General features: G+C 32.0%; 1 protein-coding gene across 1 annotated transcript; it reads right to left on the bottom strand.

The window, feature by feature from the left end:
- Positions 1–7775: 7775 nt before the first annotated feature.
- LOC148306510 (5-hydroxyisourate hydrolase-like) lies at positions 7776–11626 on the bottom strand. Its single transcript, XM_088264881.1, has 3 exons — positions 11438–11626; positions 9462–9738; positions 7776–8799 (listed from the first exon to the last, which is right to left on the bottom strand). Exons 2-3 carry the CDS (start codon positions 9723–9725, stop codon positions 8710–8712), a joined length of 354 nt encoding a protein of 117 aa, XP_088121007.1. The 5' UTR covers positions 9726–9738; positions 11438–11626; the 3' UTR covers positions 7776–8709.
- Between the last annotated feature and the right edge of the window lie 396 nt (positions 11627–12022).

A 12022-nucleotide genomic window follows, 5' to 3' on the forward strand; every position in this document is an offset into this window, starting at 1 on the left:
ACCGCGAGATGGCAGCACATGAAATGAAAAAGAATCACAGTAAAATTTGTTTAAGAATAACAGTCTACTCGGCGTTAAACAAAATTTCGTACTTTACTGCGCATGACGTCACAATCAGAAAACTGCCGTACTGCAGAAAAAAATCAGGAATATTGTTGTATGGATTTCTACGTCATCAAAACTACTTCGATAGATGTCTCTAATTTACTTTTGCATGTATTGTATAATCAAACCACCAATATTGTTGATTTCTTTACCCTTACTACGCATATTTGAAAATGTTTGGTTGCAACAATCAAAAACATCAAGTTTAAGACGCACTTAACAAAAAAGAGGCGTCCACTAAAAAATAGACACAATTAAAAATCTAATAATATGAAAAATACAAAATGAATTTTTCGATATACGTGTTATATGCGATATATAACAAACCAGCACGTGTTTTTAATTATTGAAAAATGTATGAAACAATCATTACGCCCTTTTATTTTCACGGCATTTTTTTTACTGATAAACAGAATTTTAGAAAATTTATAAATAAAATCGATATGATGACGATGTTGATTATATTGCTGACAATTCGCCAGCAGTTCTCGTCTGAACTTCGGGATGCGGCCCTGACTTGGAAGGATACAAGGGAGCTGCCAGCCGAGAGAAAAGCCTGGAGACAGTTTGGGGACTCCATATGCTCCACATAGGGAGCGGATATGGTTTAATAATATTATAATAATTTTAATACTTGATCATGTCAAGTTTTCTTCGGTCTTCTTTTGCTTCTATTACCAGCCACATTCGCCTCATAAATAAGTACTAAACTAATCTAAATCATGGGTGTGGGATATGGGGGTAGCCGGGATAAAAAGCCTTTTGATTTGACAAAAACTTTTGATTGTTATTTTTTGACATCTCAACAAAGATGAAGAAGAATATGAAAGTATGGGCATTTACGGGGCTTACGACCGTCATAGGCTGGTTTAAGTGATAACTTTACACACGTGTAACCTTCACAAATTCCATCCACACTACTCAAATTCTTGGAAGTTCTATATATATATATATATATATATATATATGATTCCATTTCGAAACATTGTAAGAGAATCACAAGAATTTTCGCAAGAGACATCTATTGGTGAGATGAAGAAGCTTTTTTATTGAGAAGAAACTCTTGTATTTGCATTCGTATGTGATGTCCGAATCCTAGATTACAATCACATACAAGAGAAACGCCAGAAAATATTTTCTGATTTTTTATTGTTTTTTTTTTAATTATTTTATTTCCAATTCTTTTGCATTACATGACATAAATTCAAACACAAAAAAAGAATAAAATATAAATATGAATGCAAAAAAAGATCCCACAAAGGAATGGCCTGTGTGTGGGTATACAATATAATTTAGCCATAGTAAAGGGTATAAGGGTATAGGTATTATAAGTAGAACTAGAATAATAAGTTGAATTGGGATTTTTTTATATGGATGGAAGCAGGGCTGCATTTCACTAACCCACCGAGTCTCAAAAGTGCAGAGCCGGCATCAGTGCGTGCCAAATATTCAGGAACAGATAACAATTGATTGATGTCGGGGGCGAGGGAAACTTACTGAAGAACCAAGGAATTCCTGGAAGTATATAAGCAGGTATATAAGGGTATCGTATACACGTGCTTATGTACATGTTGCTAGGTGAAATATGTATTTAAAAAAATACAGTTAGACTTTCTAAAATTCATAATATTCACATTTTAATCGCCATGGAGTTTAACATGGTTCTGAGAAAAACGAAGTAAAGGTGGCTTATTTTGATTCATGGCGATCGGATGATTGGGAATTTTATTATTTTTTATTTATTTTGAATTACCTAACGTCTAAGTGACTCTGAAATCTAGCTACGGCTTATGCAACACCGCTTATCATGTCCCTACTCAGGCTTCAACTTTATAAGTTTCATAGCCTATGCCTACTCGTGAGTGGATTTGCTTTTTATGTTTCAAGTTACTATAATTTCATGTAATTCATGAGTGAAAATTGTTTAATTATTTTTTTAATCTTACAAATTTGATGCGTTTATTTTAACAATCTAACTGTTTATTTATAAAACAACCACGAAACTTTATCGTTAAAGTAGGTAGCAATACCTTCACAGCACAATACATCCTTAACTACATATTCGACTTTAAGATTTATATAATTATTATTGTCTTATAGGTGTGAAATGGGTATCAAGGGTACCCAGCTACCTAAATCCTTAGTAATCATTATGATTAGGTGTTAAGTAATATCAAATAAAGATAGCTGGCTGCCTTCCGCATCCCTTTTTGACCCCAATTGAGAAAAGGTGTGTTTACCTACTGTTTATATTAAAAAAAATTACCAAAACAAAGGACCGTAATTTATAATACAATAGCTGAATACGGATAGGCAAAACAGTGGACCTTCGGATCGAACCTTCATTAGCTGGGATAATGACAAACGTGAGGGACCAAGGACCGTATTGCATTGGGACCTTTTCTGGCCAATGGGTATAAATAAAAATATAAAATAAAAACAATAAAGCATATACGCTTGCAAAATTACCATATTTACCACCTATCTTTTGTCCCATGTGGTTTTGAAGTGTTCGTAGAAAGTACGTTTTGATATCTTCAAAACATTGTAAAAAATCGAAAATTTAGTATCAATGGTGATTGAAACCGTTACTCCATACAAAATTAATGTATATATATATATATATATATATATATATATATATACATATATATACATATATATATATATATATATATATAATATATATATATATATATATATATATATATATATATATATATATATATATATATATATATATATATATATATATATATATATATATATATATATATATATATATATATATATATATATATATATATATATATATATATATATATATATATATAACTAACTAACTAACCATCACGCCGCTTCCCCGCAGGGGTAGGCAGAGAGAATCGAACGCCACACCACTCTGTCTTTGCAAACATTCTTTGCCTCTTCTACATTCATGCATCTCCTCATACATACCCGACGATTATTACGACTCCTGACCCGGCCGCTTTCAAGTATTTGACATACCTGATTGTGCCAAGTTTTCCTCGGTCATCCTCTGCTTCTTTTTCCAACTACATTCGCTCCATAAATTTGTTTAACCGTTCTTTCTTCACTCATACGCTCCACATGTCCAAACCATCTCAACACACCTTTCTTAATTTTATCGATAATGCTTATCTCAGCCTTACATTTTTTCCTTATTTCATCATTCGAACATCTATCAAACATCGTTTTGCCACACATTCGTCTGAGGGATCGCATTTCGACTGCATTCAGTCTGTTTTCATCCTTCTTTTGCCAACTCCATGCTTCGCTTCCATACATAAGGGTTGGAACCAGAACTCCATTGTGTACTGCCAGTTTAGCTTCCGCTGATAGATTTTTATTTGCTAAAACTGATTTTAGTGCACCATTCACTCTGTTCCCAGCATTCACTCTCCTTTCTATGTCATTATCAATCTTTCCATCCCTAGAAAACATACTACCCAAATATATGAAATCATCTACCTGTTCCAAAATCTCCCCATTTACCAATATTTCACACTCAGATCTACATTCATCTCTTTCAAAAACCATGATTTTGGATTTGCTAACATTCATCAATAAATCACTTTCCTTGCACACATTATACACATTCACACATATATATATATATATATATATATATATATATATATATATATATATATATATATATATATATATATATATGTACATACATACATATTTATAAAGAAATTAAAAAGGCGTGTTGAGATGGTTTGGACATGTGGAAAAATGAGTTAGGAAAGAACGGTAAAGTAAATTTACTAGGCGAATGTAGTTGGAAAAAAAAGCAGAGGTAGAAAGACATTCACGTTTTTACTTCATAAACATTATAAAATTCTATGTAAAATGGACGATCCGTCTTAAATATCGTACGTTCGCAGATATGTAATTATATTTATTGACTTTATTTAAACGTTCTACCGCCGTATTATGTTATTATTTTTTGACGTAAGGTACTATCCAATAAAATGGCTAGTGATCTTTTGTAAGTGCGAAACCACTTACAGAGACATAACAAAAAAACTGCACGGTATCGGAAGATGTCCTCAACTGTTTATAGAACATTTTGAGGTTCTGATTAATAAGCATAATTTCTATTTTAAGATTATACTAAGGCTATTATAAGGCTTGGCTTACTACATAAAGTTGACATTTTTATGGAATTTAATCATCATTGATCCTACATTTTGTTTTTTTTTTAAATAATATTTTGAAAATATCAGCGTACTATCTATGCATTTTTACGAACACTTCAAAACCATTGGGATAAAAAATAGGCAGTAAATATTGAAATTTTACAAGTGTGCTTATATTGTTGTTTTTTTGTTGCATTTTTGTTTATACCCATTGACCAGAAAAGGTTCGAATGCAATATAACGGTCCTTGGTCCCTCGCCCTTGTCATTATCCCAGCCAATTAAGGTTCGATCCGAGGGTCCACTATTTTGCCCATCCTTATGCAGTCATTGTATTATAAATTACGGTCCTTTGTTGCGATAATTTTATTTATTTATTAACAGTAGGTAAACACACCTTTTCTCAATTGGGGTCAAAAAGGGATGCGGATGGCAGTCAACTATCTTCATTTAATGTTACTTAACACCTAATCACGTTGATGACTGAGGATTTAGGTAGCTGGATACCGTAGCTACCCATTTCCCACCTTTAAGACAAAAATAATTATATAAATCTTAAATATGGGTCGAATATGGAATTAAAGACGTATTTTCTATTAATGTATTCGTACCTGCTTTTACGATAACGTTTAGTAGTTATTTAGAAAATACAGTTAGATTATTAAAATATCGAATCAATTTCCCAATATTCAATAAATTCCAAAATATTCGATCGATTATCAATCGAAATACATCCACGTTTAATTCGTTTTCTCAGAACTGTGTTAAACTTCTCATAGCTGTAAAAATGTAAATATTGTAGATTTTAGAAAGTTTAACTGTATTTTTTTTAAATATGTATTTTACCTAGTGACATGTACATAAACGCGTGTAGACGGTACCCTTATATACCTGCTTATATACTTCCAGGAATTCTTTCGTTCTTCAGTAAGTTTCCCTCGCCCACGCTATCAACCAATTGTTATCTGTTCCTCAACATTCGGCACGCACTGATGCCGGCTCTGCACTATTTATAAGGGGAATTTAGTTGGTAAAAGAATTAAAATAAAACATCTTTTTAAAGTTAGAACAAATAAAAATCCACTTCATGGTCTTTAAACCTTTTAAATAATAAGCGAGGTAAATAATAAATGCAATTCCCATCTAAAAAAGTTGGTAATAGATGCAGAAGAAGACAAAGGATAACTGTACATGATCAAGTATTTCTAACACTTGAAAGTGGTCAGATCAGGAGCTGGAATAATTGGCGGGTGTGTATGGGGAGATACATGAATGTGGAAGAGGCAGACGTCCTTAATGTTTTTAAATTTTATTTTAAACACTATAAATATTGAATTGTAGGTAATACATATAAAATTAAACACGGTCATTGAATTCTACTTTATTTATATTATTTTTTGACATCTCATCAAAGATGAAGAAGAATATGGAAGTCTGGGCATTTACGGGGCTGACGACCGTCTTGAAAACATCAGTGTTTGATAATGTCTTAATAAGACGAAACGCGTCACATATTATCATATAAATGTAAATAAAGAAGAATTCAATTCACAACCGTGTTTCATTTTGGATATATAACCCAACAATTCAATATGGAATTCTACCAACTGTCTGCAGTTACAATAAATACTATAAATATTATAAATAAAACTGGAATAAGCGATTATAATAAAAGTAAAATAGAAAGAAAAGAAAAATAGTAAAAAAAGGAACTTACGTAAATTCCATTACAGTTTCTGCTTACTTGTTGATTTCAACCACTAGTTCGATGTTTTTAATTTGAAGCAATATACGTATAAAACTTTCTGAAATTTAAGCAACGTAGTTTGTCAATTATGGGCAGAATTGTACTTGTTACACAATATATAAAGTGATTAGACCAGCCAAAAACAGGTCATTAGCCCTGTCAATACCCAGACTTTTACATTTCCATCTCAATAGACTTCTTTATCCATTTTTTGAAATATCAATAAAAATCTTCATAGTAAATATGTAACAATAATTAACGTTTTTTGCCAGTATACCCACGATATTATAACAATAATTATTTAGGTCTTTTGTTCTTACTTTTACTTAATTATTTTTAATTTAAAGTTAAAAACTTTATATAATTGTTGTTTCAATACGTAAAATGCAGTTCCACTAAGAAATATTCGTCAAAAACATAAATTTATTGGGATCATAAAATGTGTAACTTTGTTTATTCTCGTTGATTGATTTTCTCAGATTGAATACGTCACATTAATGGCCATTTGATAGCAAAACAGTCAATTATCACTAAATAACCCACGTTTTTCAATAATTATTCGATCATTTGGTAACCACGATAATAAAAGTCACTCAAATATTTCACAACTCGTAAGAAAACTGTTAGGGCCGCGCGCCACTGGTAAACACGATGTTGCGTAATTTCCCGCGTATTGCGAAATTAAAGGGCGGTTGATAAAAAACGTGACGTTTTATCTTTGTTTAAATGACAATAGACAATAATGCGCAAAAGATTGAGGAACAATTCAGAATATCAATGAACTTCTATAAAAAATAGACAAAAATTATCGTAATTCGTATTCAGAATCGGAATATTTAAAAATTTGCGGCCGACGTGCTGTGTGAAGAATATATAAAAAGGTTATAAATGTAATCAAGTATGGGCAGATTAAGAGACCGTTACTAAATGACTGAACCCTTTTTATAAATGTCGCGTTTTGGGCGCCACCATTTTTAATGTATGTGAAGCAATGAAAACAATAATGGAATCGAAAACATTGAAAATGCTACGTGATGTCAAATGCAAAGTATGCCGTCCGCCATGAGGAATTACTATTGCGTGTGTTACTGTTAAGTTCAACAGATCGCGCTGCAACTGCAGTAAACATTAATAAACACATAATAATTAATAATAAAATAAACTGCACTTTACCGTTCATACCTCATTCATTTGATCCACATGCCCAAACCATCCCAACACACCTTTCGCTATTTTATTGATAATGCTTATCTCAGCCTTGCATTCTTTCCTTATTTACCATTCGAACATCTATCTCACATTGTTTTCAGCACTGAGAGATCGGATTTTGACCACATTCATCCTTCTTTTGCTAACTCCATGCTTCACTTCCATACATTACTGTTGGTACCAGGACTCTATGGTTTACTGGCAGTTCAGATTTTGCTGTTACGATTTTATTTGCCATAACTGATTTCATTGCACCATTCACTCTGATCTCAGCATTCACTTTCCTTACTATATCATAATTTTTCCGGATATTGAAAGACTTTATAAGTAGACGAGAAAATTGGGAGGATGGAGGTTTTCCGACAAGTTAGACATGCCCAAGACGAGGAGATTGAGTCAAATTCTGCTACGAGAGATGTATTCAGAGAGAGTGGAATTTCAATTTATTAATGTGACAGCATCCATGGTAGTAATACCCACTAATTACTTTACCATGATAGCTGACAACTGAAATAAGCAAAATTACAAAACAGGTTGATAAAAACATCTGTATTTTGGGTTCCATATATGTATTTGAAGATATTTTTTCATAAACGGGGTATAAAATCTTATAAAATTTCTTAAATATTCTATATTTAAAGATGATATATTTATTAAAGAGCTACACACATCGCTCACTCCTTTCAAGAACGTCAAGTTTAAAAATATAAAACAATGTTTTAAAAATAAATATCAAGCCAGTTATTGAACTTTTTACTGTGCAACAGATCTTTTTAGGTAAAACCTGAAGGTTTTTTCTCCATTTGAAAAATATTTAAAATATTTAAAAAAAATACTTAAACAACACCTTTTCTTCAAAATGCAAAACACTTTCTGCCTTGTAGCGGGTAAATATTAAGTTAAAAATATGCCTCTTTTGCTGGGATATAGTACATTTTTTGGGCATCCCGAAAACATGCACAACTGAAAATTTACGATTTTTTATTTATGACGTTCTTGAAAGGAGTGAGCGACATGTTGAAATACAATACATTATAACAAACTATGAAAACAAATAGTAATTTTTTTAAATATAAAAATAAAACAATTATATAAGACTGACGAAAACGTTTAAAAATGATACAGAATGCATCGAAACACGTGTAACAATAGATCAAAGAAATACTGGTACATACTAATTGAAATGTGAATTAAAAATAAATAAAACATAACACATTTTAGAGTGTTTTTTAGGCTTGCGGACCGCTGGCGATGCGATTTGATTATTATGTACATATAGTTGAGACCTTAACAAAGAGATTGGTACATAATATTCATGTAAAAACCTTAAATGATTCCTTCTTTTCTAACTTTAAAATGAGGCTGGCGCAGAAGGTAAAAATACCCTTCCCGTCCTTAAGCATAAATCGAATAATGAAGTAGATATATATTTCCCGTCCTAAGTGTGTTAATATTCTAATATTTATTTTGTATATATTTTTTATGTTCCTCTGTATGTCGAGTATCCGAAAGGGCTTAGCAGTAATGGCACGTGGTAGTGTTCATCAGCTGAAAGACAATTCACATATATCTGAAACAAAAAGATAAATATTAAAAAAGGGAATCATACATATATGTATATTTTTTATACTTATAATGATTAAAGAAAACACTTGTTTTTTACCACTTGAGTTTTATTATAGACTACATGTTTCAGAAGTTAAACTTCCATCATTCAGGTCTGTATAATAACTATTTATTAACATCAGTTATTATACAGACCTGAATGATGGAAGTTTAACTTCTGAAACATGTAGTCTATAATAAAACTCAAGTGGTAAAAAACAAGTGTTTTCTTTAATCATTGTAACATGTCTTACCACAAAGTTAATGTCGAAACAATAAATAAAATTTTATACTTATTATGAAACATGCATAGTGAAAATTACCAAAAGTCCCGATAGACTACGATTTAAGCATTTAGTCATCAGGTTCTTAAATGTGAGACCCTTGGAGAATAAGAGAGGCGTCGGAAGACCTCAAAAAAGATGATCTGATGACAAAGTCGCTGTGAGGGGTAAAAATTGGCTGCAAACCACCAACTAAGAAAAATTGAAGGATACGGAAGACGCCTATATCCAGCAGTATAGGACAGAGGGCTAAAGAAAAAGAAGAAGACTATGAATAAGAGATCCGGAAAAGGTGGGTTTCAGTGTAGATCCAAATTCACCAGAATTCTTTTATATTTCTTACCTCAATATATGGATAGAATGTCGCAACCCCCTTCGCCTTGAAATATTTGCCAACTTCAAATCTGAATTTGTAGGTTCCTGCCTTGAACTGTTCTCTTGTCACGAAGGAAGCACATCTTCCATCATCAGACGAAGTGGCGCTGTTCACGGTGATCCAGTTCTGATCACCTTCCAGCGCGTAGAGAGTCACTTCCAAACCGGAGACTGGCTTCCCGAGAGAGATGTCCAGGATGTGGGTTGAAATTGGAGGTTTTACTGCGGCCATGATGATAAAAGATCTAAAGAAAAAAAAACATGTAAAGGAATAATTATCTCAAACAATATTATGGATATTATTTTTAAATAGTGTACATATTAAAGATGTGCCTTAAATACTTGAATAAAACACATATATAATTCAAACATGTGTTATGCGTTTTATTATTGAGGTATCTCTACATGAGAGAGTGCGGCTATTATCCTCGGCTCTACCCGACCCAGTTTCTCCAGGGTATGCTTGGCTACAATAGTTTAGAGACTAGAAGGAATGTGTATTTGATTACGCATTTTTATCCATTATTGCGTCGTATGATCGATAATCCTGAAATTATCCGGAGCATTGGTCTGTATGTTCCCGATAGTTACCTAAGACAGCGTCGGTATAGATTGTTTCACATTCCTATATACGGGACCAACCTGCCGATGGTTATGCCTGTAGGAAGAGCTACCGCTATGATGAACATTATTACGCCGGATATTGATCTGTTCCATATGTCTGAGGGGGTATTCCGAAGCTGAATTCTTCTACATCCTTAACAAAAGTGTTCTTGCTTACTTTCTAATTTTTGTTTTAATGTATACGCTTCAAATGTTAGTTGTAATGTATATATGGATTATTATTGAATAAATTGAATTGAAATAAATTATTCGGTACGCGACCAATGATCACAACGTTTTGTGACAGTAAAACGATGGTAAGACGTATAAAATAAACAGTTTTTATTTATTTATTTTTCAAAACATATTACATACATAAGTCATTTATATAATATTCCCTATGAGTAATTTCTATTTCTCATTTTGGGACATGGGATTAAGGTTAACAAGAGAGAAACACAAATAATAAAGTTACAAAAAAGATTTAAAATAAAAATAACCAAAACTAATACATGGCAAAATATAAAAACAATAAACAGGTGTAATAAAAAGGCATAAGAAGCATATTTAAAAGAAATAAATTATTATCATCTTATTAATTACTAACAGTGAAATTTTAGCTAGAAAATTTGTTGGTGAAAGACATCATCACCAAAAAGTCGAAACAAGACTGCCCGAACACCACTCGGGTTAGTCAAATATATAAATATATTTGGCTCGGGCAAATCAATACCGCTAAATTCACTACCTGAGTAAAACCAAGAATTGAAATCATACACCGTAAGTTACTTCACTGCTAACGTAGAATCAATGAAATGTATAAACTCATGCCTCTAGCGAGATAGCGAGTGTTTTTGCCTAGAATTTTCACTCATGAATTACATGAAATTATAATAACTTTAAACATACAGAGTAAATCCACTAACGAGTGGAATGAACTCACTATGAAACTTAAAAAGTTGAAGCCTGGGTAGGGTCATGATAAGCGGTGTTGCATAAGCCGTAGCTAGATTTCAGAGTCACTTGGACGTTAGGTAGTTAAAAACAAAAAGCATATTAATACCGAGGAGTCGGAATACAATTTTTTTTAACAGCACTCGGCCTATCACTACAGTGCAAACTCCTTGCCCAAGTCACACTCGGAACAGCTAAATTGGGTACAGGTTAATTGATTCAGCAGTCACTTGGTGGTAATATTCATCCATTTATAATTTAAATTTCACTAGGTGGAAAAAACTATATAGTTGTGATATTACATAAAATGCAGTTCCTTAAAATATTTATTACAATATATATTGGAAACTTGTTTCATACTTCATAATAAAATAAAAGTTTACTTACGTCTACTTTTGAATGAAGTTCTGGTCGAAATAAACGTTAGAAAGTTGGGAATAATAAAGAATTCACTACAGATGTATTTTTTTAATCAAAAGGTTAATTTTCTATGTTAAAAATAAAGTATTCAACCGGTTTATCGAGTCTGATAAGACAATAATAACAATACTTGAACCACCAAGGTCACGTAAAGATAATACAGTACATACTGTAGAAGCAACTGTCAACCACATATTGTATTTTCTATCTCTTTTAGTTTGCTTACAAGGGATAAAGAAAGAAATATTTATTGCACAATTCGTAAAAAATTACACTAAGCTTAGAGTGCCTGTATTTACTGTCAACTTAAATACTTAAAAGTAATTTCAAACGTAGAGGGCTCTAAAGATCGCAAGCTCGGAACATACATATATCGACATTAAAAATATATTATGCTTGTGCAAGTGAAATGGCACTCTACAAAAAGCACTCTGTTTCATTAAAAGATTTTTCTGTTTTCTCTTTTTACCTTGGGTATTTAAATAAGAGGAGCAAAGACGGGATACCCATACAAACATTTTTAACTGAGCTTACAGCTGCTATTTTCACTAT

The sequence above is a fragment of the Brachycentrus maculatus genome, unplaced genomic scaffold (assembly GCF_059751285.1).
Source record: "Brachycentrus maculatus isolate JH-2025_06_01 unplaced genomic scaffold, ASM5975128v1 h1tg000239l, whole genome shotgun sequence".
NCBI lineage: Eukaryota > Metazoa > Arthropoda > Insecta > Trichoptera > Brachycentridae > Brachycentrus > Brachycentrus maculatus.